This window comes from Medicago truncatula, chromosome 4 (assembly GCF_003473485.1).
Source record: "Medicago truncatula cultivar Jemalong A17 chromosome 4, MtrunA17r5.0-ANR, whole genome shotgun sequence".
Taxonomy (NCBI): domain Eukaryota; kingdom Viridiplantae; phylum Streptophyta; class Magnoliopsida; order Fabales; family Fabaceae; genus Medicago; species Medicago truncatula.
The window spans coordinates 4,589,184-4,610,916 of NC_053045.1; the positions used below are offsets into that span (position 1 = coordinate 4,589,184).

At 33.3% G+C, this 21,733-nt stretch overlaps 2 protein-coding genes, 1 long non-coding RNA gene and 1 pseudogene across 6 annotated transcripts; 2 read left to right on the top strand and 2 right to left on the bottom strand.

The window, feature by feature from the left end:
- Positions 1-1,910: 1,910 nt before the first annotated feature.
- LOC11412574 (uncharacterized) lies at positions 1,911-4,114 on the bottom strand. The gene is made up of 2 exons (XM_003604561.4): positions 3,690-4,114; positions 1,911-2,697 (listed from the first exon to the last, which is right to left on the bottom strand). Exons 1-2 carry the CDS (start codon positions 4,080-4,082, stop codon positions 2,263-2,265), a joined length of 828 nt encoding a protein of 275 aa, XP_003604609.1. The 5' UTR covers positions 4,083-4,114; the 3' UTR covers positions 1,911-2,262.
- A 2,552-nt stretch (positions 4,115-6,666) lies between these two features.
- LOC11414244 (disease resistance protein RPV1) lies at positions 6,667-21,077 on the top strand. Of its 4 annotated transcripts, none has more exons than XM_003604563.4 (8): positions 6,687-7,472; positions 7,776-8,880; positions 9,139-9,414; positions 9,628-10,431; positions 11,352-11,906; positions 12,002-12,161; positions 12,667-12,786; positions 13,084-13,505. In XM_003604563.4, the coding sequence occupies exons 1-5, from the start codon at positions 6,835-6,837 to the stop codon at positions 11,877-11,879; spliced, it is 3,351 nt and encodes a 1,116-aa protein (XP_003604611.1). In that variant the 5' UTR covers positions 6,687-6,834; the 3' UTR covers positions 11,880-11,906; positions 12,002-12,161; positions 12,667-12,786; positions 13,084-13,505. The 4 variants fall into 4 exon arrangements, with proteins under 4 accessions (XP_039688480.1, XP_003604611.1, XP_024638275.1 ...); XM_024782507.2 differs by having other exon boundaries at positions 12,024-12,161; XM_024782506.2 differs by having other exon boundaries at positions 11,352-12,161.
- On the bottom strand, positions 14,727-15,835 carry LOC11419200 (uncharacterized). The gene is made up of 2 exons (XR_003011548.2): positions 15,683-15,835; positions 14,727-15,108 (listed from the first exon to the last, which is right to left on the bottom strand). It is a non-coding gene; the product is annotated as an uncharacterized lncRNA (long non-coding RNA).
- LOC11417885 (disease resistance protein RPV1-like) lies at positions 14,991-18,952 on the top strand (annotated as a pseudogene).
- Positions 21,078-21,733: the final 656 nt, after the last annotated feature.

Sequence of the window (21,733 nt, forward strand, 5' to 3'; positions counted from 1 at the left end):
GATAATCAACCCACTTGATGATGTTGATATTATTTGAACATTCACAGCAGAATGTCTCAGAAAGGGCAATTACCTCCTAATTTTATTTAGCACACTATTGACAGGTTATGTTGCATCTCTCTTATTTCAAATTGTACTTTTATCGACAAAATGACGAGCCTCTTTTATTTAAATTTATGACTATTTATATATTATATCACATGTAAATTTGCGGTCAAAATTTTGCCCATGCTCGATGAAATTTCTGGCTCCGCCACTGCATAAGGCAGAACAACACACGACAAATTTTTTATGGCAATGAGTAATTTTTTGTTTTATGCGATTTTTGGGGGACAAAATGCTATTTTGGTATTTTAGACAACTTGTACGTGGGACAAAAAGTTGTGTTGCGGTTTTGTGAGAGACAAAAATATGAGTTTTTCTCCTGTCCCTTGCCTCCAGTTTGTCATGTACCTGAAACAGTTTTACAAATCAAACACTGAACAACTAGAGTTGTTTTGTCTTGTACTTTATTTTTTAGCAAATCAAACGCACGTGTTTAGACACACAAATAAAAGTGTCATTTCAACAAAATCTCATGCAGAGGCGGCCCAACAAGTTTAAAGGCCTAAAACATTTTATTTTATTTTTTATTACAAGGCATTTTACAATAATAAGTTACATAAGTTTTATGAAAATAAATAAAAAAAATTCAAGATTTGTTGAAGTAAGAGTTGAACCATGGACAAAGAGAATGAGAATACGATACGATGCCTTCAATTTTACCAACTTAACTTGGGAAACATTCATTCAATTTTTTTTTTGTATTATATATTTATAACTAACATATTTTGAGACCTTTTTCCAACCTATAATTTCAAGGCCTAAAACTCTTGATTCGGTCACGTGGCCGGTGGCCCTGATCCCAGGAGCAAATATAGCAACAATAAGGAGCGTATCATTAGAACGCATCAATGTAAATGGGTGTCCCACCTCCCGATATGATCCCCTCATTCACTTCACACACTTTTGCTATCCACATCACCTTACTTCACCATCAAAGTGTCTTTTGTAGGGCACACATCCCCCTCCCCCCGCCGTTTGGGGCGGATCATATCACCCGCGGAAAGACCACAACTCATGTTTAGGAGGTACAACCCGTTTGTTCATACATGATAAGTTAGAAAGTAAAAGGAAAGAAAGACATATATATTGAGAGTTTCTTATCCCACCCTGCTAGCTTTCCACACGTACTAAACTATTTTGGATTATATATTCTGAAAGGTGTAAAAACACATTAATAACACCCTCCATTGCCCTACAACATTTCAAATTATATATGTGGAGTGGAGGGTCAGAAAGAAACGCCTGATTTGGTTGTTTAAGATGATTGGAGAGGAAATTGTTGAACATCACTTTTTCATGTAGATGGAGTAAATATCTAATCTGGTAATTGTAAAATTGTATCAACTTAGCGCCTCACATCACTTTTTACAAGATTGGTATTTGCAAGGAGTATAATGATATTAAGTTGGTAATGTTGAAAATGCATTTGAAACTATGTGGATCCAATCTAAGATACATTTTATAACAGAACATGACAGCTGGATGAATATGATTACCATATTACGATTTCAGAGATCTATCGTTAAAAATTGATAATACTGAGAGATTGCATATATACAACCTTACAATTTTAAGAACTAGATTAGGTATTGACTCATTAACATGTAATTAAGAAACTTGACCTTGATTTTGTATACTCCAGTAGTTTCACATTCCTTGTTTATACAATAGAAAGATTTAGCTGACACATTATACTTTAAAGTACACATCTGTAGTAGCTTTGATGATCATCATTTTAAACTGCAGTCCTAAATAGATGATAGAGTATAAAAGTTTGAGGTACCAAAATAATAGCACAGCCACAATTGTGATCACATCAGTCACATTTAAGTGTGATTTTTCATATTATCAAACATCGCAACATGCGACAACAAAGACTATGATCACAGTTTAAAATCTCGATGATGATACGCGTGCGTGTGTCTTCGCTACAAACATAAGATTTAAGGAAATTCTGTAATTCAGCAGACATGGCAACTTAGTCACCAATATTATCAGCTGTATTTCATGGCCAAGAAAAGCAGCTTGATGTATCAGATCAAATTGTAATCACTCACTTGAGGTTATATACTTACAAATCACTTCCCTCAGAAACTGAAACTTCTAATCTGATAAAAAAATAAAAATTAGAAGATGATCTTGAGTCCTTGTTCCTCTTCATTGTTCATCATCTTTCTGATTATTGTCTTTATTTTGTTCAAAAATGAACTGAGAAAACAAAGCCAGAAGAATAGCTCCAAGAACTGCAACTCTCTTCCAATCAGTACTACTTAATGATGAGACATTAATAGAACCAACTATTCCATATGTAAAAAGACCAATGAAGAATAAGTAAACATTTTTCCTTGTTTTTCTTCCATTTTTCTCACTTGTTGTTACATCTTTCATCTTTTCTATTTCTTCTTTGGCTTTTGCTTTATCAACATTAGCTCCTTTCTGTCCCAAGTTCTTAAAGAATAGTCCTTCATTTCTGTCAACTTCCATTTGACCTTCAATCTCCATTACTTTGTTTTCACTTTCCTCAAATTCTACTCTGTCTAGTTCATTTGATTCCTCAAATGCTAGCATCTCACTCTCTATTTTTGCTGTTATCTATTAATCACAAATGAATGTAAAAGGGTCATTATTGAAGTAATTTTCAAGCAACTTTTGTACAAGTACTGTTTTTAGCAGGCATGTTTGCGTTTGTATATTCTATACTTCATATGATAAGTGTACATAATAAGCATATAATCTAAGAAATCAATCAATAATTAAACAATTAAAATAGAATTAAAAGTACATTAACATATCTTATAAAAAAATATGGAAGGTAAGAGAATACATTATCAATTTAGTCTCTATAGTATCGCTCTCTTCAATTTTAGTTTCTAAAGTATCACTATCTTCAACTTTAGTCTCTATAGTATTTAAAAATAATGAGTATGCTTCTCCTAAAGGTCTTGAGTTTGACTCTCCCAGTATCAATTTAGGTGGGCTAGTTTAACTTCTTAACAAAAATAAAAATAACGATTATCTCTAAATTATATAAAATTCGTCACTTTAGACTTTGTTGTCAAGATGCTAAGAACTAATACAAAGGATTTTCATATACTCACCGTAATTAGAGCCTTTGGCACCACAATGAGTCCACCATGGCATCCCCGCCGCTACTTCGGTCATTTGGACCGACTATGAGACTAATTCTCAATTCGACTGATTAAACAATATTTTATTCTTCCAAGGGTTACTCCCCTATGATTCAAACTACAGTTTCTCAGATACTCCTGTGGGGGCAAATTGCTTCTACCTGACCAACATTATAGTCCAATCTCTCTCTCATTTAGTCTCTAAAGTATATATAATAAATAATTCTAAAGTATAGTTCCTACTAGGGAATAACATAATGAATTTTCATATACTTTAGAGAACAAGATAAATTGTACATACTTTAACAATTATTTGTTATGTTCATATACTTTAAAAACAGAATTATGGTTTACTGGAATGTAAAGTACTAGAATGAATAACTCTGTAGCTAACTAGAATGTATGCATGGTTAACAAATTGAACAAGTAAATAGTGAGTGAAAAGTGCATACATACTCTATCACTAGCTTCATCTAATCCTTTAAGAGCATCTTCACCAATCTTATCAATTTCAGCTTTAGCTTCTTCACCAAACTGTGTCAAATATTCAGATCTTTCATCCAAATAATCCGTAAGACGAACTTTTTCTGTCTCAAGCATTGCAAGTTGAGCCAGTAGCTCTTGGCTTTGAACATCACCTCCAGGTTTTGAATTATTATCAGGTTCATCATTGGAGTTGGTGCTGCAGAGACACAGAAAAACAGAGCTTCTTCTTCTTGCTGTGTTGTGGTGGGGGTGCAGAGTAGAAAAAGTGGTGGTGTTGTTAGAAGGATAGAAGGTAGGGTGAAATATGGCTTTGAGAGCAATCATCTTGTCAACTAAAGTGATGCCATGTATGTCAGCACCCATAGTTTTATCCTCGTGTTTCTCTGTACATTATCCATTCCATAATAATTATATGGGTTTGTCAATATTACATATATTTTAAGTAATTAAAAGTAGTAATTTTTAATTGAAAACCAACGATTATTGATTAAAAGTTACATATTTAATATAAAAAACATAAATTTCAAGTCAAAGTTACTACTTTAAACTTTTTAACATATGCAAATTTGCACATGATAGAAAAACCCATTCGAGTTAAATACGTTCATCATCCTTACAAATATATAAACTTTTTGTTTTACTTTCCTTAAATTTTTTCTTCCATTTTTAATCCTTATAAAATTTTCAATTACTACTTTTGATCCATACTTTTAAGTAAATTTATACGCAGACTTCATATTTTTCAATAAAATGTTGTTGAAAAATTTATAATATAATAACAATCTCTCAAAAAAAACAAAAAAATAGAATTTTTTAACAATAATTTGTTTTTGCCATTAAAAAAAAGCCTATAATCGTTTTTTAATCAAATGTTCGCTCTACTTTTGACACATGCATACATAGGTCATTACTTATATGTAAACACATAGATATCCATATATGTATGGACATGTAAATGTAAATGTACCATCTCTTTGTTTTTCTTTATAGGAATGAAAGAGAAGTTATCAAGAATATTGTTGAAAATGTTACACTTTTTCTTGATAAGATAGACTTATTCATTGCTGATAATCCGGTGGAAATTAAATCTCGAGTGTAAGAGATGATTCAACTTCTAGACACTCATCAACAATCAAATGATGTTCTACTCTTAGAGATGTGGGGGACGGGTGGAATCGGCAAAATCACCATTGCAAAGGCCATTTATAATAAAATTGGCCGCAATTTTGAAGGTAGGAGCTTTCTTGCAAATATTAGGGAGGTTTGGGAGCAAGTTTCTAGACAAGTCTATTTACAAGAACAACTTATGTATGATATTTTCAAAGAAATCACAACCAAGATACAAAACATTGAAAAAATGAGGAGTGGCAAAAAGTGATATCAAATATGGAACCTGGTGACAAACTGTTTAGGAGCGACCTGTGCCCTTAAGGTTGAGGATATTGTTATTCAAAATGTGATTTGTTATGTTATCCATGCACTTCTATTGTAAAAATTATAGCGTTTTGTGTTTATTAGAGAAATGGATTCAGCTAGCAATTGAGTTATAATCAGCTTGTTACTCAGATAGTTACTTACGTGCTCCTATAAATAAGCTTGTATCTGTTCAGTTTTGCATCTTTGAATATGATGATACCTTAGAGTATTCCTCGTCATCAAGCTCTCAAGCTTTCTTTCTCTGCCCTCTCATCATCTGTAAAAATTAAAATACACAACTCTGTGTAGTCCTCTGTCTGTTTTTATATCCACTTTCTGAATTTTGATTTTCTGAGTTACATTATGCATAATTCATTCTTAAATCAAGTACCAAGAGTCCAAGATTGATGCAGTGTAGCAGTGGTAAAGAGTAAAGAGTAATTGTTACCTGATTATACAAGCTTATGATTGACTTATAGTTGACTTATTTATTTTCACATCAGGTACCAAGATTACCTCATTTATGAATTTTATTCTATTGTTTCATTTTTACATTAATCAAGCTACCACATCATGTATGTAAGATGTATGCCTAACTAAAGAAGCTCGTCATGTAGCTTCCCAGTTTCCATCTAGAATTCAAATCCCACCAAACTAATTTAGGTAATCAATATGTCAGGCCAAGAGCATCAATATCCGTTTGGATTGACTTATATTTTTTAGCTTATACAAAACAGCTTACACTGATAAATAAGCTTTTATTTATTATTCATAACTTTGTCAAGGTAGTTTATGAAAAAACGAATATACAACTTTCGTTAGTAGAAATTTATGAATTAACATAAAAACTTATTTATTTACATAAGTTATTTTTCATAAACTCAAAGATAAGCAAATCCAAATAGATCCTTAGCAATAAATCTAACCATAAGTTATATGGTTCTCGTAGTTTGCATATCAAGAGAAATGTTTCTTTTAAAAAAAAAAAATATCAACAGAAATGATATTTTGACACAATTTGAACAAGACATTATATGGTTAACACGTATATTTTGCTAGAGGGTTATTATTATTATTATTATTATTATTATTATTATTATTATTATTTTTGTTTTTTATTTACTAGTGTCAAGACAAGTTTTAAGGTGTCCATCTTTCCGTTTTTTCTATTGTGTTTATTTATATATAGGAAAAGATCCAAAATATAACTGATAAAATAATTTTTGTGGCATAAGATAAAATATTTTATTCAAATTTTTTATGTGTGATCATGTATAGTCAAAACATTCACCTAAAAATATGTTTAGTTAAAACATGTGGGGTATTATTATATTATTTTCTATTAACACGTGTATTTTGCTAGTTGTCTTTGAAAGTAACCTTTTTTATGTTGTCATGTTTAGTCAAAACATTCACCTGAAAAAAATGATTAGTTAAAACATGTGGGTATTATTATATAATTTTTTTACTAACCTTTTATGTTTTGTTGTCAATGTTTTGGTTGGATGTGATCAAAGTGTGTGTGTTAGCATTTAAGTTCCTTTTGATTGGTCTAATAATCTTTACTTTGTTTTGTTTAATATTTTGGGTATTGACAACAAAGTCTACACAAAACATAGTCAAAGAAATAGGTTCACCTGCAGCAAGTAAGGGAAGAGTTAGTTCCAAATACAAAAATCTCGCTCAGACAACTTCACCCATGTCTTCCCCAACAAGTTCCTTTTCTGATGAAGATTTGTTTAATATTGATTCACATTCAGACAGTTCTGACACCGAAGAATTGCACAGTCCTCAGGTTCCTTTTGATGACTTGGATCCTGATATGAACATAGACGCTGATGACATGTTCGCTCCAAAAGATCGGTTTGATATTCATAGTATAAGAAAGTACGATGTGTTCTTGAGTTTTAGAGGCGAAGACACTCGCGCATCATTCACTTCACATCTCTCTACATCTCTTCAAAGCTCTGGAATTATCGTTTTCAAGGACGATCATTCCCTTCAAAGGGGACATCGCATCTCTAAAACACTACTACAAGCAATCCAGGAGTCGAGAATTTCTGTTGTTGTCTTCTCCAAAAACTACGCTGATTCGCAATGGTGTCTTCAAGAGTTGATGCAAATTATGGAGTGTTTTAGAACCACAAGACAGGTGGTACTGCCTGTGTTCTACGATGTACATCCCTCGGAAGTTCGTAGTCAAACAGGTGACTTTGGTAAAGCTTTTCAAAATCTTTTGAACAGAGTTTTAAAAGTGGATGAATTCATGGTGCCAAAGTGGAGAGACGCGCTTCGTAATGCTGCTGGCATTGCAGGATTTGTTGTTCTAAATTCCAGGTTACTTCTCTCTCTGCACTTTCATATGCTTTGTCGATTATTTTGTGCTTTTAAATCAATGGTTTTATTCAGGATTTCTAATTTGTGCATTGCTACTAGTTCAAATGTAATTCATTACTTACCGTTCTAGTGTTTTTAACAAACTTTCTAATCTAATCAACACATTCAAACGCAACTTTTGTAATGATAATTTATTTTACTCAAATGTCCCCTCTACTTTTGACACATACATACATAGGTATACATATATATGTGTGTGTGTGTGTGTGTGTGTAAATGTTCCATTTCTTTGTTTTTTCATAGGAACGAAAGTGAGGTCATCAAGGATATTGTTGAAAATGTTGCACGTTTGCTTGACAAGACTGACTTGTTCATTGCTGATCATCCGGTAGGAGTCGAATCTCGAGTACAAGATATGATTCAACTTCTAGACACTCAACTATCAAATAAAGTTCTACTGCTAGGAATGTGGGGGATGGGTGGGATTGGGAAAACCACAATTGCGAAGGCCATTTACAATAAAATTGGCCGCAAATTTCAAGGTAGGAGCTTTCTTGCAAATATTAGGGAGGTTTGGGAGAAAGATTATGGTCAAGTGAATCTACAAGAACAACTTATGTATGATATTTTCAAAGAAACCACATCCAAGATACAAAACATAGAAGCAGGAAAATATATATTAAAGGACAGACTATGTCATAAAAGAGTTCTTATTGTACTTGACGATGTTAATAAATTGGACCAACTAAATATTCTGTGTGGAAGTCGTAAATGGTTTGCTCCTGGGAGTAGAATAATCATTACAACTAGGGATAAGCATATACTGAGAAGGGATAGAGTTGACAAAACATACTCAATGAAAGAAATGGATGAAAGTGAATCTCTTGAGCTTTTTAGTTTGCATGCATTCAAGCAAACGAGTCCCACAGAAGATTTTTCTGAAATTTCCAGAAATGTTGTTAAGTATTCTGGGGGATTACCGCTAGCTCTTGAAGTCCTCGGGTCCTATTTGTTTGATAGGGAGATATTAGAGTGGATTTGTGTATTGGAGAAACTCAAAATAATTCCCAATGATCAAGTACATAAGAAGTTAAAAATAAGCTATGATGGTTTAAATGATGATACTGAGAAATCAATATTCCTTGACATAGCTTGTTTCTTTATTGGGATGGACCGAAATGATGTTATTCAAATATTAAATGGCTGTGGACTTTTCGCTGAAATTGGAATAAGTGTCCTTGTTGAGCGAAGCCTTGTAACGGTCGATGGTAAGAACAAGCTTGGCATGCATGATTTGCTTCGAGATATGGGAAGAGAAATCATTCGTGAGAAATCACCAATGGAGCCTGAGGAACGTAGTAGGTTGTGGTTTCATGAGGATGTGCTTGATGTATTGTCAGAACATACTGTAAGAACTTCTTATACTTTGTTTTAAATTTGGATTTTAAAATTTGTTTTTGGTTAAATAAGAAAATCTAGATTTAAAATATCTCAAACTTTAAAAGCAAAATACATTTGTGCTGTTGTTAGCGCAAAAGCTTTGAATATTAGTTTGGTTATTAATCATTTTGTGCTTCTGTGCTCCTAGTAACAAATTATTGGTATCATTACAACATTTTTTTTATCTCTATAGCATGTTTAACTTTTGGTCCTTTATATTTCACAGGGAACAAAAACTGTTGAGGGATTGACTTTGAAGCTGCCAGGTCGTAGTGCACAACGTTTTAGTACCAAAGCATTTAAGAAGATGAAGAAACTCAGATTGCTTCAACTTTCTGGCGCACAACTTGATGGAGATTTTAAATATCTTTCCAGAAAGTTGAGATGGCTGCACTGGAATGGATTTCCTTTAACATGCATACCTTCAAAGTTCCGTCAAAGAAATATAGTTTCCATTGAGTTAGAAAACAGCAATGTCAAACTTGTATGGCAACAGATGCAGGTATTAATTTGGAGTTTTATTTTTCGTATTTGAGTTGTTTATACTTGTATCTATTGGTTTGAGTGATATTATTTGGACAATGTATGTTGGCATGAAAAAAATGTCTGTGTCTTTGGAAATATTTTATCATCACTCTCATGGTTGGTGACACGTTGCAATTGCTTCTGTTTTTCTTTTTATGCTTATATTCTATAATATTTCTGTTTCTTGCAGAGGATGGAGCAGTTGAAAATTCTCAATCTTAGTCATTCTCATTATCTAACACAGACCCCTGATTTTTCATACTTGCCTAATCTTGAAAACCTAGTACTCAAAGATTGTCCGAGGCTGTCTGAGGTATCCCATACAATTGGACATCTTAAGAAAGTTCTTTTGATAAATTTGAAAGATTGCATTAGCCTTTGTAACCTTCCAAGAAACATCTATACGTTGAAGTCTCTGAAAACTCTCATTCTATCAGGATGTTTAAAGATTGACAAGTTGGAAGAGGACTTGGAACAAATGGAATCTTTAACCACTCTCATGGCAGATAACACTGGTATAACAAAAGTGCCCTTTTCAGTAGTAAAGTCAAAAAGCATTGGCTATATCTCTTTGTGTGGGTATGAAGGATTCTCCCGTGATGTGTTTCCTTCTATAATTTGGTCTTGGATGGTACCAACAAATAATGTCTCACCAGCTGTTCAAACAGCTGTTGGAATGTCACCCCATGTTTCTTTGAATGTATCATCTGTTTTCAAAGTCCTTCCTAAACTTCAATGCCTTTGGTTTGAGTGTGGATCAGAACTTCAACTTTCACAAGACACAACAAGAATTTTGAATGCATTATGTGCAGCAAATTCTAAGGAATTGAAATCAACTGCAACTACATCACAAGTATCAGATGTGAAGACTTCACTAATTGAATGTCGCAGTCAAGTGCAAGATTCACCAGCAAAAAATTGCATGAAATCTCTTCTGATTCAAATGGGAACGAGTTGCCTAATCTCCAATATTCTCAAAGAGAGGATCTTACAGGTTTCACTCTTTCTTTTGCATTTGTCTAATAGTTATAGTTATATATATTTTTTTAATATAAACAATATTAGAAGAGAGAAACTCTTACAAAACCAGGTAAGGATTTTAATGTCTTATAGATTTTTTTCATACAATCATCACAAATTTTGGTTTTAGTCACAACTACTTAAATAATATTTGCATGAGCGTGACCGAGTTTAAGAATGATTGTCTTCAATTTTCCAAGTGCACATCTTAGTGAGAGCAACAATTTGTTAGTTTCACGACATTAATATCAAGAGTAATGGTACCAACATTCTCTTTCCAGCACTTCTTTTCTTATTATGTAAATTTATCTGGGTCTCATTCAATCATTTCATTTGGAGTCCATTCCAATAGTCGTGTGACCTCCATTGATTTCGCTCAATTAAGAGATGGTGTGTTGGAAAGAGAGTATCTTGGTAGAACTACTAAAATATCAAATGAAAAGCACCATGACCTTGCTTTTATCTGGTTGATACGGTAAGTTGAAGCTGCACGTCTCTTTTTTAAGAACCCAAGCAAATATTTCTGTGCGTAACAATACTAAAATATTCAACAATACTTTTTCCTATAATTACTTCAGAATTTTTCCAGGTGGTCAAAAGATTATAATTTTTAGGAAAGTGTTTGGTGGACACTTAAACTTCTTATCAATACCTTGAGAGAGAAAGAAATAGAAAGAGTAACGTGATAGATTTGATAAGTTGATGATGTGATAGGAAGAGAGAAATTGAGGAGCTGAATGATTGTTTCGAAAATTGGGGTGTCCAAATATCATTGTTGTAATTTTTATTTATCAAAATACTAATTATCTTTTGAGGAATGTTATATATTTAATTTTGGAACAAATTATTTTGATATTAATATGGTTTTAAATCAAATATTTCCACTTTCTACAGAATGTGACTGTCGATGGGTGTGGTAGCTTTTTGCTCCCCAGTGATGATTACCCAAATTGGTTAGCTTTCAACTCGAAAGGTTATTCTGTAAATTTTGAAGTCCCTCATGTGGAAGGACGTAGCTTGAAGACAATGATGTGCATTGTCTATTCTTCAAGCCCAAATGACATAACATCAGATGGCCTTCAAAATGTGTTGGTGATAAATCACACAAAGACCACCATTCAACTCTTTAAGAGAGAGGCATTATCGTCCTTCGAAAATGAGGAGTGGCAGAGAGTGGTATCAAATATGGAACCTGGTGATAAAGTCGAGATTGTTGTTGTTTTTGGGAACAGTTATATTGTGATGAGGACAACAGTTTATCTCATATATCATGACGAAAAATTTGAGCAATGTCATGCACCAGATGAGAATGTTCTCGTTGAGAGTGGTGATAAAAATGAATGTGCTGCCAAGAGGATCTCTCTTCAAGTAGAGCCTGCAGATGATTTAAAACAAAAACAGAAAAGAAGAAAACTCGACTGAAGATGAAAGATGTGAAAGACTTGCCAGGTAAATTTTAATTTGAGCTGATTTTTTTCTCTTGAAAACTCCATATCCGGCCTAAGGACCAACTAATCCGGGGGATAAATCCCACTAACCACTAGCGGGGGGCCCAATTGCTACCAGAACAAAGCTTTGTATGGAGCGGCCCAACACAAGAATTTTTGGTACTTGGGGAATTCAAATTCGATACCTAGAGAAGAGCACGCTCCTAGATCCCAAGTCTTCACACCACAAAGCCAACTCCTAGGGGTTTTAATTTGAGTAAGCACGAATTGTTCTGTTATCTAATTGTTTAGTTATTGTTTAGTTATCTAATTGTTTAGTTATTGCTTTAAAACTGTTTAAACATTCAATTTGGAAACATGGTGGTACTCATAAAAGGATGGTATGGTGAGTTTTTTCTAATAATTTTAAGTATAAACTATGATGTTTGGGCAGGTTATTTTGAACAGTTACGAATATTATGATTAGCATTTTCTCATTTTATCTATGAACTCTGCAATGTGGGAAACAGCAGTATTTGCATCGAGTAAATAAACGAAGAACTGCATTATCATGTCATATACATGTCATATTATGTGCTCTCTAAGAAGGAAGAGTTATTCCAGTCAAAAAAGAATGAAGAATTATTTTGTTTAACATGCATATTTTTTATCGGTGTGCCATGATGCTCGCATCGAGAATTGCCATTCTTTTTCTTTCTAATTTTGATTGGTGAAAATTGGTTCCGCTTGCTGACATAGAGGGTTTCTCTTTCTTGTGGTAGGTTCCAGAACTGTTTAAGAGGAGACCTGTTCCCTTGATGTTGAGGGTATGAGCATCTGGCTTGCCGCACACATTGTTTCACCCTACTGCAGCTAGACTGGATTCATCAGTGCCTTTCTTGGTAATGCACCATTACAATGAATGTTTTATTTAATTTCAACTTTCTTTTTGTGAGCCAGCATTTTCTCAGTCTTTGCTCGTGTTTTCTCTAAAACTTTTCTTATAGTTAGACAAAATCTATCAAGATCCCAAAAGATTCTTAGCATGCACAATATTGATGACAACTTCATTATCTTAATGATCTGTATAATTGCTTCTAGTTTACCTGAAGATTGACTCTGAAGATTTCTTTATGCCAAGTTATTAGTTTTCCTCATACAATGGTTTACTAAGCATTCAACCTTTAATTTTCTTTCAGGTCTCCAAATCAATAAACTGTGAGAGAGACTGGGTTTTGATATGTGATATAACATATTCATAGAAATAGAACGAAGAAAAGTTATAGCAACTCTCACTCTAACACTTCATTGGATGAATTTCATGAAGGGTTCAACGCATTATATGAGATCCATTTCCAAAGTGGCGGGACAATGCATAAAATTTATCCAGAAAGAATATTAGAGTTAGAGTGAGTGTTGCTAACACTTCTCCTGAAAAGAATAATGAGGATATATGGAGATGTTTGATTTAAGTGGATATTGTTATTCAAGATGTGATTTGTTATGTTACTCAGAAAGCTAATTGCTCCTATAAATAAGCTTTATCTGTTCAATTTTGTATCTTTGAATCATAATGACACCCTTCTAGTATTTTTCATCTTTAAGCTCTCAAGCTTTCTTTCTCCTCTATCCTTATCATCTTATTCTTAGTATGAACATGAAGAAAGATTTACAGACAGGTGACTGTACTACATACACTGGAGTAACCAGGAAAAAAAAAACTACACACCTTATGTGAGTGTTTGATTGCAAAAGAGTAAGTATTGGATAGAACAACACAAGATAGGAAAAAACAATACATAACAAGATAGAACAATACTAAAGAGATAGAGCGATAATATTTTTATGTAAAAAAATAAAAAAGTATTTTGATATTTTTGATAGTTTGTAGTTTGTACTCTTGACAAAAAATTGTATCATGGTTAGTGAGGGACATGAATTCTTGTGTTTTGTCTTGCTCCTTGTTACTGTTTTATTCGATTCATATTAAGTTTCTAAATAACAGAGTATAGAAAAAATTGCTCAGCTTCTCTAAGTTTAAACAATTTTTTTTTATCAAAACTGCTTTAGGAATATAGAAATGATGAAGCATGTTATGAATCAGTCAACTTTCCTTCATTGATAAGTTCTTGAAAAGCTTGCAACTGTTCAACAAATGGCACACTAGGCCTCCATTTTGAAGGATCATAAGAATATTCACCAAATAGTGCAACGTAGCGATCTGGCCTATAATAGTTAAAAAACTAGTTTAGCTTTCTGGTTCATCATCTCTAACTTAAGATTCCTAAAACAATAAAATCATATTTCTTTTAACAATGTATGCTTGACTAAAGTTTTAAAACCATATTTACATGTGCTCAAGTCAGATACACCACCAATGCTTACATACTGTAAACTCACCAATGAATTTGCAACAAATCAAAGAATGCTCTTCCAATCAATCTATTTTGGATTTTAGAATCAAAGACAAAAAAGAAGTAAACACTAGTAGAGTCCATAGATGATTCCTAGGTAGGTTGACCATCGAAGTCTCTTTTGTCCTAGAAAGGAAACAAACATTACCCCAACCCCCTCCCCCTCCATCTTCTTGTGCTGCAGTTTTAGTTTTAGGGTTATAGTTTTAGGTTTTTAATAAGTTAGCATTAGGTGTTTGAATATTTTGGGTAATAAGCTTTAAGGTTCAATTTTGATGTAAATGTACTATGATATATTAATAAAATAAGAATTCGTAAATCATCTTTGTCTCTTTAATTTTATGTTTTTGTCATTTATAATTATATCAATGAAATAATAAACGCCACTGTTTCTTTAACATTCTGGGCAAAATCTATTTCGAAATATATAATCCGAAAATTCAATCAATCTATTTTCGATTTTAGAATCCAAAGAAAGGTTATTTTTGGGAGGAAAAATAGGGTGTATGAGAAATGAATAGGGTGGGAAAAGTAATAGCCTTCTCATAATGAGTTAAGGCATATTTTAGCTCATTATAGAACATCATGACCTTTTTTCACCAAGAACTTACTCCTTTTTTCTTGGTGCTTCTAGGAAAATGTTTCAAGGAGTGGTCTCCTGTGTTGATCCAATAATAATAAGGCAATGATGATGTTAACTGTTTGACATCCTCTTGTACGCCTTCAACACATTTCCATTTATGATATCCTCATATTTTTAGAGAGCTTATTGTGGAGCGACATCCTCAACTTGACCCTTGATCAATGTTCCTATCACACAAGAAAACAAAACACCATTTCCCATTCTAGGAGTAAGTGTAAAAACAAATGATCTCCAAGAATGATATGTGATTTTAAGATATTCATAACTCTTTCATGCATCATTAAGGAATCATGAAAAATACCCAAATTTGATACTCTAGCACTAAATAAACCATCAACATTTTTCTTAAAGTAGTTTAGTGACTAAAAATTCATCCTTAAGATAAATAAGTGGGAAATTCAAGTCTGAACTCAGCCTATGCTCATGAGGATAATAAACCACCAATTTAATTCTTGGACTATCAAACTCTCTCCAATTTATCCTCTGTATAATATGCTAAATAGTAATTAAATTATTTTTAATCCATCAATTTGATCCCTCAATTTCTTTAAAAATATGAGGGATAATGGTAGTTAAGGAACTAAATTGAAGAAGTAAATAGTTTAGTGAGTATATTTATAGAGAAGTGTTATGTATATTATTTTTCTTCTAACACCGACTCCTTTATTGAATGATATTTATGTGAACAGAATTTCACAAGAGCAGGAAAGGAAGGCGCTAAGATGGAACGAAGGTTCTTACCGGGGAGATGAGGTTCCTCTTACGAACGAAAATTTGGTGCAAAATTGGAGATATGTGCTTCGTAGCGCGTCAGGTCTTGCTGGATTTGTTGTCTTAAATTCCAGGTTAGTTACTTCTTCTCTATCTTCATTTTAATATGCTTCGTTCATTATATTTTGTATTTTAAGAAATATTTGGATAAACATATTATTAATCGTAGTGTTAGTTTATTTTTATAACAAAAGATAGCTTATTGACTTAATTGTAGTTTTGTCCTCGAATGTTTCGCAATCTTGCGATTTTAGCCTCATATAAAAAAAACAATAACAATTTTAACTCTTAAATTTGCACTTTTTTACCATTTTGGCCCCCATTCAGCACACTATTCGTATAACTTCATTAAAAAACCCAAAAACAACTGTGAGTGAAGTATTTCTTCATCACTAACACATACTCATGTAAATTCAAATATTAAACCCAAAATCTCAACAATCAACATCCAAATCTTCTGCTGCCAACAACAATGACAACATCGACATATTAAACTGTTAAATTACAATCTGTCTCCTTGCATGTTTGCTCAGAAAATCGACTCTGATGGTCGGTGGAGAAATTGAAGTTGTGGAGTTGAGAGAGGTTACTGGAAGGGTGTTTGTGTGGAGAAGTTGGTTGAGGTTTGAGAGAGAGGCCATTTTCTTTGTTGAATTAAAAGAGAATGAAGTTGAAGAGAGAGGAAAAAGAGAGATTTATAGAGTGATGAAGAAATGAAACAGGGAAGCGGCCAAGCGGGGGTTTAGAAGTCTCCAGCAAGACAATAATATGTTTCTTCTTTACCATTTTTCTCGGTGCCGGGTCTTGAACCGAGTTTCTCGAGGTTGAAGAGAGTTTCTCTCAACCACGTGGACTTCTCGGGAGACAGGCTTTCTTCTTTACCATTTTGATTTTGGCTCTGTTTGGATGGAATGGATTCCATCATGTTCCATTCCATTACTTTTTTACAAAACCAAACAATGGAATTTGACTCCATTCCATTCCATCTTATACCACCAATCCAAACAAAGCCTTAGTCACTCCTTGTTCATTTATTTTTTAATTCAAAAACACATTTTATTTAAATTGGCTTTTTTTAATTATTTTTAAATTGAAAATTACACACGTGGCATCTTATTCATGTCACGTGTGCATTGGGTCAAAATTGGACTAAAGGTCTAAAACTGCAATGGGGGCAAACTTAAGGGTTGAAATTGTTATTGTTTTTTTTATAGGGGCCCAAAATCGTCATTTTGTGAAACATAGGGGGTTTACTAGATTTAACACTAGATTATTTTGATTAGCTTATTTGATGAATTTATCTAACGACGTAAGAAATAGTGAGATAGGAAATGAAAACAACTATTCATGTTCATACTTTTAACCTATTTTCACAAACTCTCTCCATAGTATATGAAAACAACTTATAACTGAGATGAAGATATCTTGACTTTATTTTATGTTTTGTATAGGAATGAAAGTGAGGTTATCAAAGATATTGTTGAAAATGTTATACGTTTGCTTGACAAGACAGACTTGTTCATTGCTGATTATCCGGTCGGAGTCGATTCTCGAGTGCAAGATATGATTCAACTTATAGACACTCAACAATCAAATGATGTTCTACTACTAGGGATGTGGGGGATGGGTGGAATGGGGAAAACCACCATTGCAAAAGCCATTTACAATAAAATTGGTCGCAATTTTGAAGCCAGGAGCTTTCTTGCAAATATTAGGGAGGTTTGGGAGCAAGTTTCAGGACAAGTGTATTTACAAGAACAACTTATGCATGATATTTTCAAAGAAACAACTACCAAGATACAAAACATTGAATTGGAAAAACCTATATTAAAGGAAAGGCTCTGTCATAAAAGAGTTCTTCTTGTACTTGACGATGTGAATAAATTGGATCAACTAAATGCTTTGTGTGGAAGTCGTAGATGGTTTGCTCCAGGGAGTAGAATAATCATCACAACCAGGGATAAGCATATACTTAGAGGGAAACAAGTCGACAAAATATACATAATGAAAGAAATGGATGGAAGTGAATCTCTTGAGCTTTTTAGTTGGCATGCATTCAAGCTAACGAGCCCTAGAGAAGATTTTTCTGAAATTTCCAAAAATGAGTTAAGTATTGTGCGGGATTGCCTCTAGCTCTTGAAGTCCTTGGGTCCTATTTGTTTGAGAGGGAGCTATTAGAGTGGATTTCTGTATTGGAGAAACTCAAAAAAATTCCCAATGATGAAGTGCATAAGAAGTTAAAAATAAGCTACGATGGTTTAAATGATGATACACAGAAAGAAATATTCCTCGACATATCTTGTTTCTTTATTGGGATGGATCGAAATGATGTTATTCGTATACTAAATGGCTGTGGATTTTTCGCAGAAATCGGCATAAGTGTCCTTGTTGAGAGAAGCCTTGTAATGGTTGATGATAAGAACAAGCTTGGCATGCATGATTTGCTGCGAGATATGGGAAGAGAAATCATTCGTGAGAAATCGCCAAAGGAGCCTGAGGAACATAGTAGGTTGTGGTTTCATGAAGACGTGCTTGATGTCTTGTTAGAACATACTGTAAGATCTACATATACTTTATTTTTTTATATTCTGGATTTTCAATATTTGTTTCTGGTTAAATAAGAAAGTCTAGATTTTGAAATATCTCAATCTTAAAAAACAAAAAACATTTGAGCTAGTAATCAACATTCACTTTTGTTGTTGTTAGCACAGAAGTTTTGAATATTAGTTTGGTTGTGAATCAGTTTGTGCTTCCCGTCTCCTAGTAACAAATGATTGGTTTCATTACAAGTTTTTTTCTACCTTATATCTTTTAGTTTTGCACATATGATTGTGCTTCCTAGCTCTATAGGATGTTTTACTTTGGTCTTTTATATTTCACAGGGAACAAAAGCTGTTGAAGGACTGACTTTTAAGATGCCAGGTCGTAGTACACAACGTTTTAGTACCAAAGCATTTGAGAACATGAAGAAACTTAGATTGCTGCAACTTTCTGGTGTACAACTTGATGGAGATTTTAAATATCTTTCAAGAAATTTGAGATGGCTACACTGGAATGGATTTCCGTTAGCATGCATACCTTCAAACTTCTATCAAAGAAATATAGTTTCCATTGAGTTAGAAAACAGCAGTGTCAAACTTGTGTGGAAAGAGATGCAGGTATTAATTTGAAGTTATAACTTCCGTAAGTTTACTTAATATTTCCGTTCTTGCAGAGGATGGATCAGCTGAAAATTCTCAATCTCAGTCATTCTCATTGTCTGACACAGACGCCTGACTTTTCATACTTGCCTAATCTTGAAAAGCTAGTACTCAAAGATTGTCCAAGGCTGTCTGAGATTTCCCAAAGTATTGGACATCTCAACAAAATTCTTTTGATAAATTTGAAAAATTGTATTAGCCTTTGTAACCTTCCAAGAAACATCTATACGTTGAAATCTCTGAAAACTCTCATTCTATCTGGATGTTTAATGATTGACAAGTTGGAAGAGGACTTGGAACAAATGGAATCTTTAACCACTCTGATTGCAAATAACACTGCTATAACAAAAGTACCCTTTTCAGTAGTAAGGTCAAAACGCATTGGATTTATTTCTTTGTGTGGATATGAAGGATTCTCACGTGATGTGTTTCCTTCTATCATTTGGTCTTGGATGTCACCAACAAATGGTCTCTCGCCCACTTTTCAAACAACTGCTGGGATGTCATCGCTTGTTTCTTTAAATGCAACAAATAGTATTTCCCATGATATATCATCTATTTCCAATGTCTTTCCGAAGCTTCAAAGTCTTTGGCTCGAATGTGGATCAGAACTTCAACTATCACAAGATGCAACAAGTATTTTGCATGCCTTAAGTGCAACAAGTTCTACGGAATTGGAATCAACTGCAACTACATCCCAAGTGTCAGATGTGAAGACGACTTCATTAATTGAATGTCGTGGTCAAGTGCAAGATACAACAACACAAAATTCCTTGGAATCTCTTTTAATTCAGATGGGAATGAGTTGCCTAATCTCCAATATTCTCAAAGAGATTATCTTACAGGTTTCGCTCTCTCTCTTGCATGTGTCTGATAGTTATACTTTAATGTCTTATAGTTTTGGTAGTTGAATTATTATTCATGTATCGATTACATGATAATGTGATATCTTTAGAACTGTTGCGAAATACATGCAAGTGTTTGCATTTCTTTTGCTATATAGGTATAAACATTTAATAATTGAAATAATGGAATCCTAGAAATATATATATATTTTTTTAAAGCATCTTCTATAAACATATAGATATTTTTCATACAATCATCATAAATTTTGCTTTTAGTCACCGACTGCTTAAATTACATTTGGTGAGCGTGACCCAGTTTTAGAACGATGCGATTTGATTCATCTAGCCGACCCTAACTAATAGGATAAAGCTTAGTTGTCGCCGTAGCACATAGAGTTGTGACATCATTTGTTTGAATTTTGTTTTATGAAAAATAGTTGCAATCTTCCAAGTGCACATCTTAGTGAGTGGTACAATTTGTTAATTTCACAACATTAGTATCAAGAGTAATGCTACTAACATACTCTTTGACATTCTCTTTCCAACCCTTATTTTCTTATTGTGTAAATTTATGAGTTTCGTCTCATCATTTCATTTGGAATGCATTCCAAAAGTGGTGTGACCTACATTAGTTTCACTCAAGTGAGAGTATGTTGGAAACACTCTTATTTAGTTGATATGGATGCACCTCTGTTTTGGTAATCCAAGCAAATATTTGTGTAACTTGTAAATTATTCAGCAATATTTTTCTTGTCAAAAGATTATAATTATTTTTTTTGCAATGTCTGAGGTGCAACATATTTGGAATATCAGACCATTGCATATGATGCCTTTGCACCACTCTAGCCTTATATATATAAAAAAAAAAAAAAAAAAAAAAAGAGACAGAAAAAATGAGGTGTCGAATTTAATTGGAGTTTGGAAAATTAGGGTGTCCAAATTTGTAATTTTTATAGATAAGAATACGAATAATTATATATTTAATTTTTGAATAAATGATTGTGATATTAATATATTGTTAAATCAAATATTTCTACTTTTTACAGAATTTGACTGTCGATGGGCGTGGTAGTTTTTTGCTCCCCGGTGATAATTACCCAAATTGGTCAACTTTCAACTCCAAAGGTTATTCTGTAATCTTTGAAGTCCCTCAAGTGGAAGGACATAGCTTGAAGACAATAATGTGCATTGTCTATTCTTCAAGCCCAGATGACATAACATCAGACATCAGATGGCCTTAAAAATGTGTTGGTGATAAATCACACAAAGACCACCATTCAACTCTATAAGAGAGAGGCGTTATCGTCCTTTGAAAGGGAGGACTGGCAGAGAATGATATCGAATATGGAACCTGGTGACAAAGTGGAGATAGTTGTTGTTATGGTGAACAATGTCATTGTGACGAAGACAGCAGTTTATCTCATATATGATGAACCAATTGACGAAAAAATAGACCATTGTGATGCACCAGATATGAATGTTATTGTTGGTGGTGATGAAAATGAATGCTCTTCCAAGAGGATTTCTCCTCAAGTAGAGTCCACAGATGATTCTAATCAAAGACAAAAAAGAAGAAAGCAATAGTGGAGAAGGCTTTCCAAATTTGTAGAGAAGGCTTTCCAAATGCAAACAATCGCAGCAATCCCAGTACGCTTCTAGAAGAATTTCTCTGTGACTATGTGAGTCTAAGACATGGTTTAAATTATCCCAATCAAGTCGCTAGTTGGCTCTTCAATGTATTCTTATAAGTGTGTGCCTATAGAGTTTACTTTTCCTTTGATTTAGGAGACAACAGTATTGCATTAAGTAAATAAATGTCAGGCAAAAACTACATTATCCTGTCATATACATGCCATAGGAAAGAACTATTTTGTTTAGCATGCATCTTTTTTATTGTTGTGTCAGGATGCTCGCATTGAGAATTGTCATTCTTTTCCTTTCTATTTTTGATTTGTGGAATTTGGTTTTGCTGGCTA

Excerpts from the sequence above, each read along its gene's own strand:
- LOC11412574 (XM_003604561.4), bottom strand. The coding sequence starts at position 4,082 with ATGGGTGCTGACATACATGGCATCACTTTAGTTGACAAGATGATTGCT. Across the intron at positions 2,698-3,689 it reads TAGATGAAGCTAGTGATAGA|ATAACAGCAAAAATAGAGAG; the intron begins GTATGTATGCAC and ends TGTGATTAATAG.
- LOC11414244 (XM_024782506.2), top strand. The coding sequence starts at position 6,835 with ATGTCTTCCCCAACAAGTTCCTTTTCTGATGAAGATTTGTTTAATATT. Across the intron at positions 7,473-7,775 it reads TTTGTTGTTCTAAATTCCAG|GAACGAAAGTGAGGTCATCA; the intron begins GTTACTTCTCTC and ends GTTTTTTCATAG. Across the intron at positions 8,881-9,138 it reads ATGTATTGTCAGAACATACT|GGAACAAAAACTGTTGAGGG; the intron begins GTAAGAACTTCT and ends TATATTTCACAG.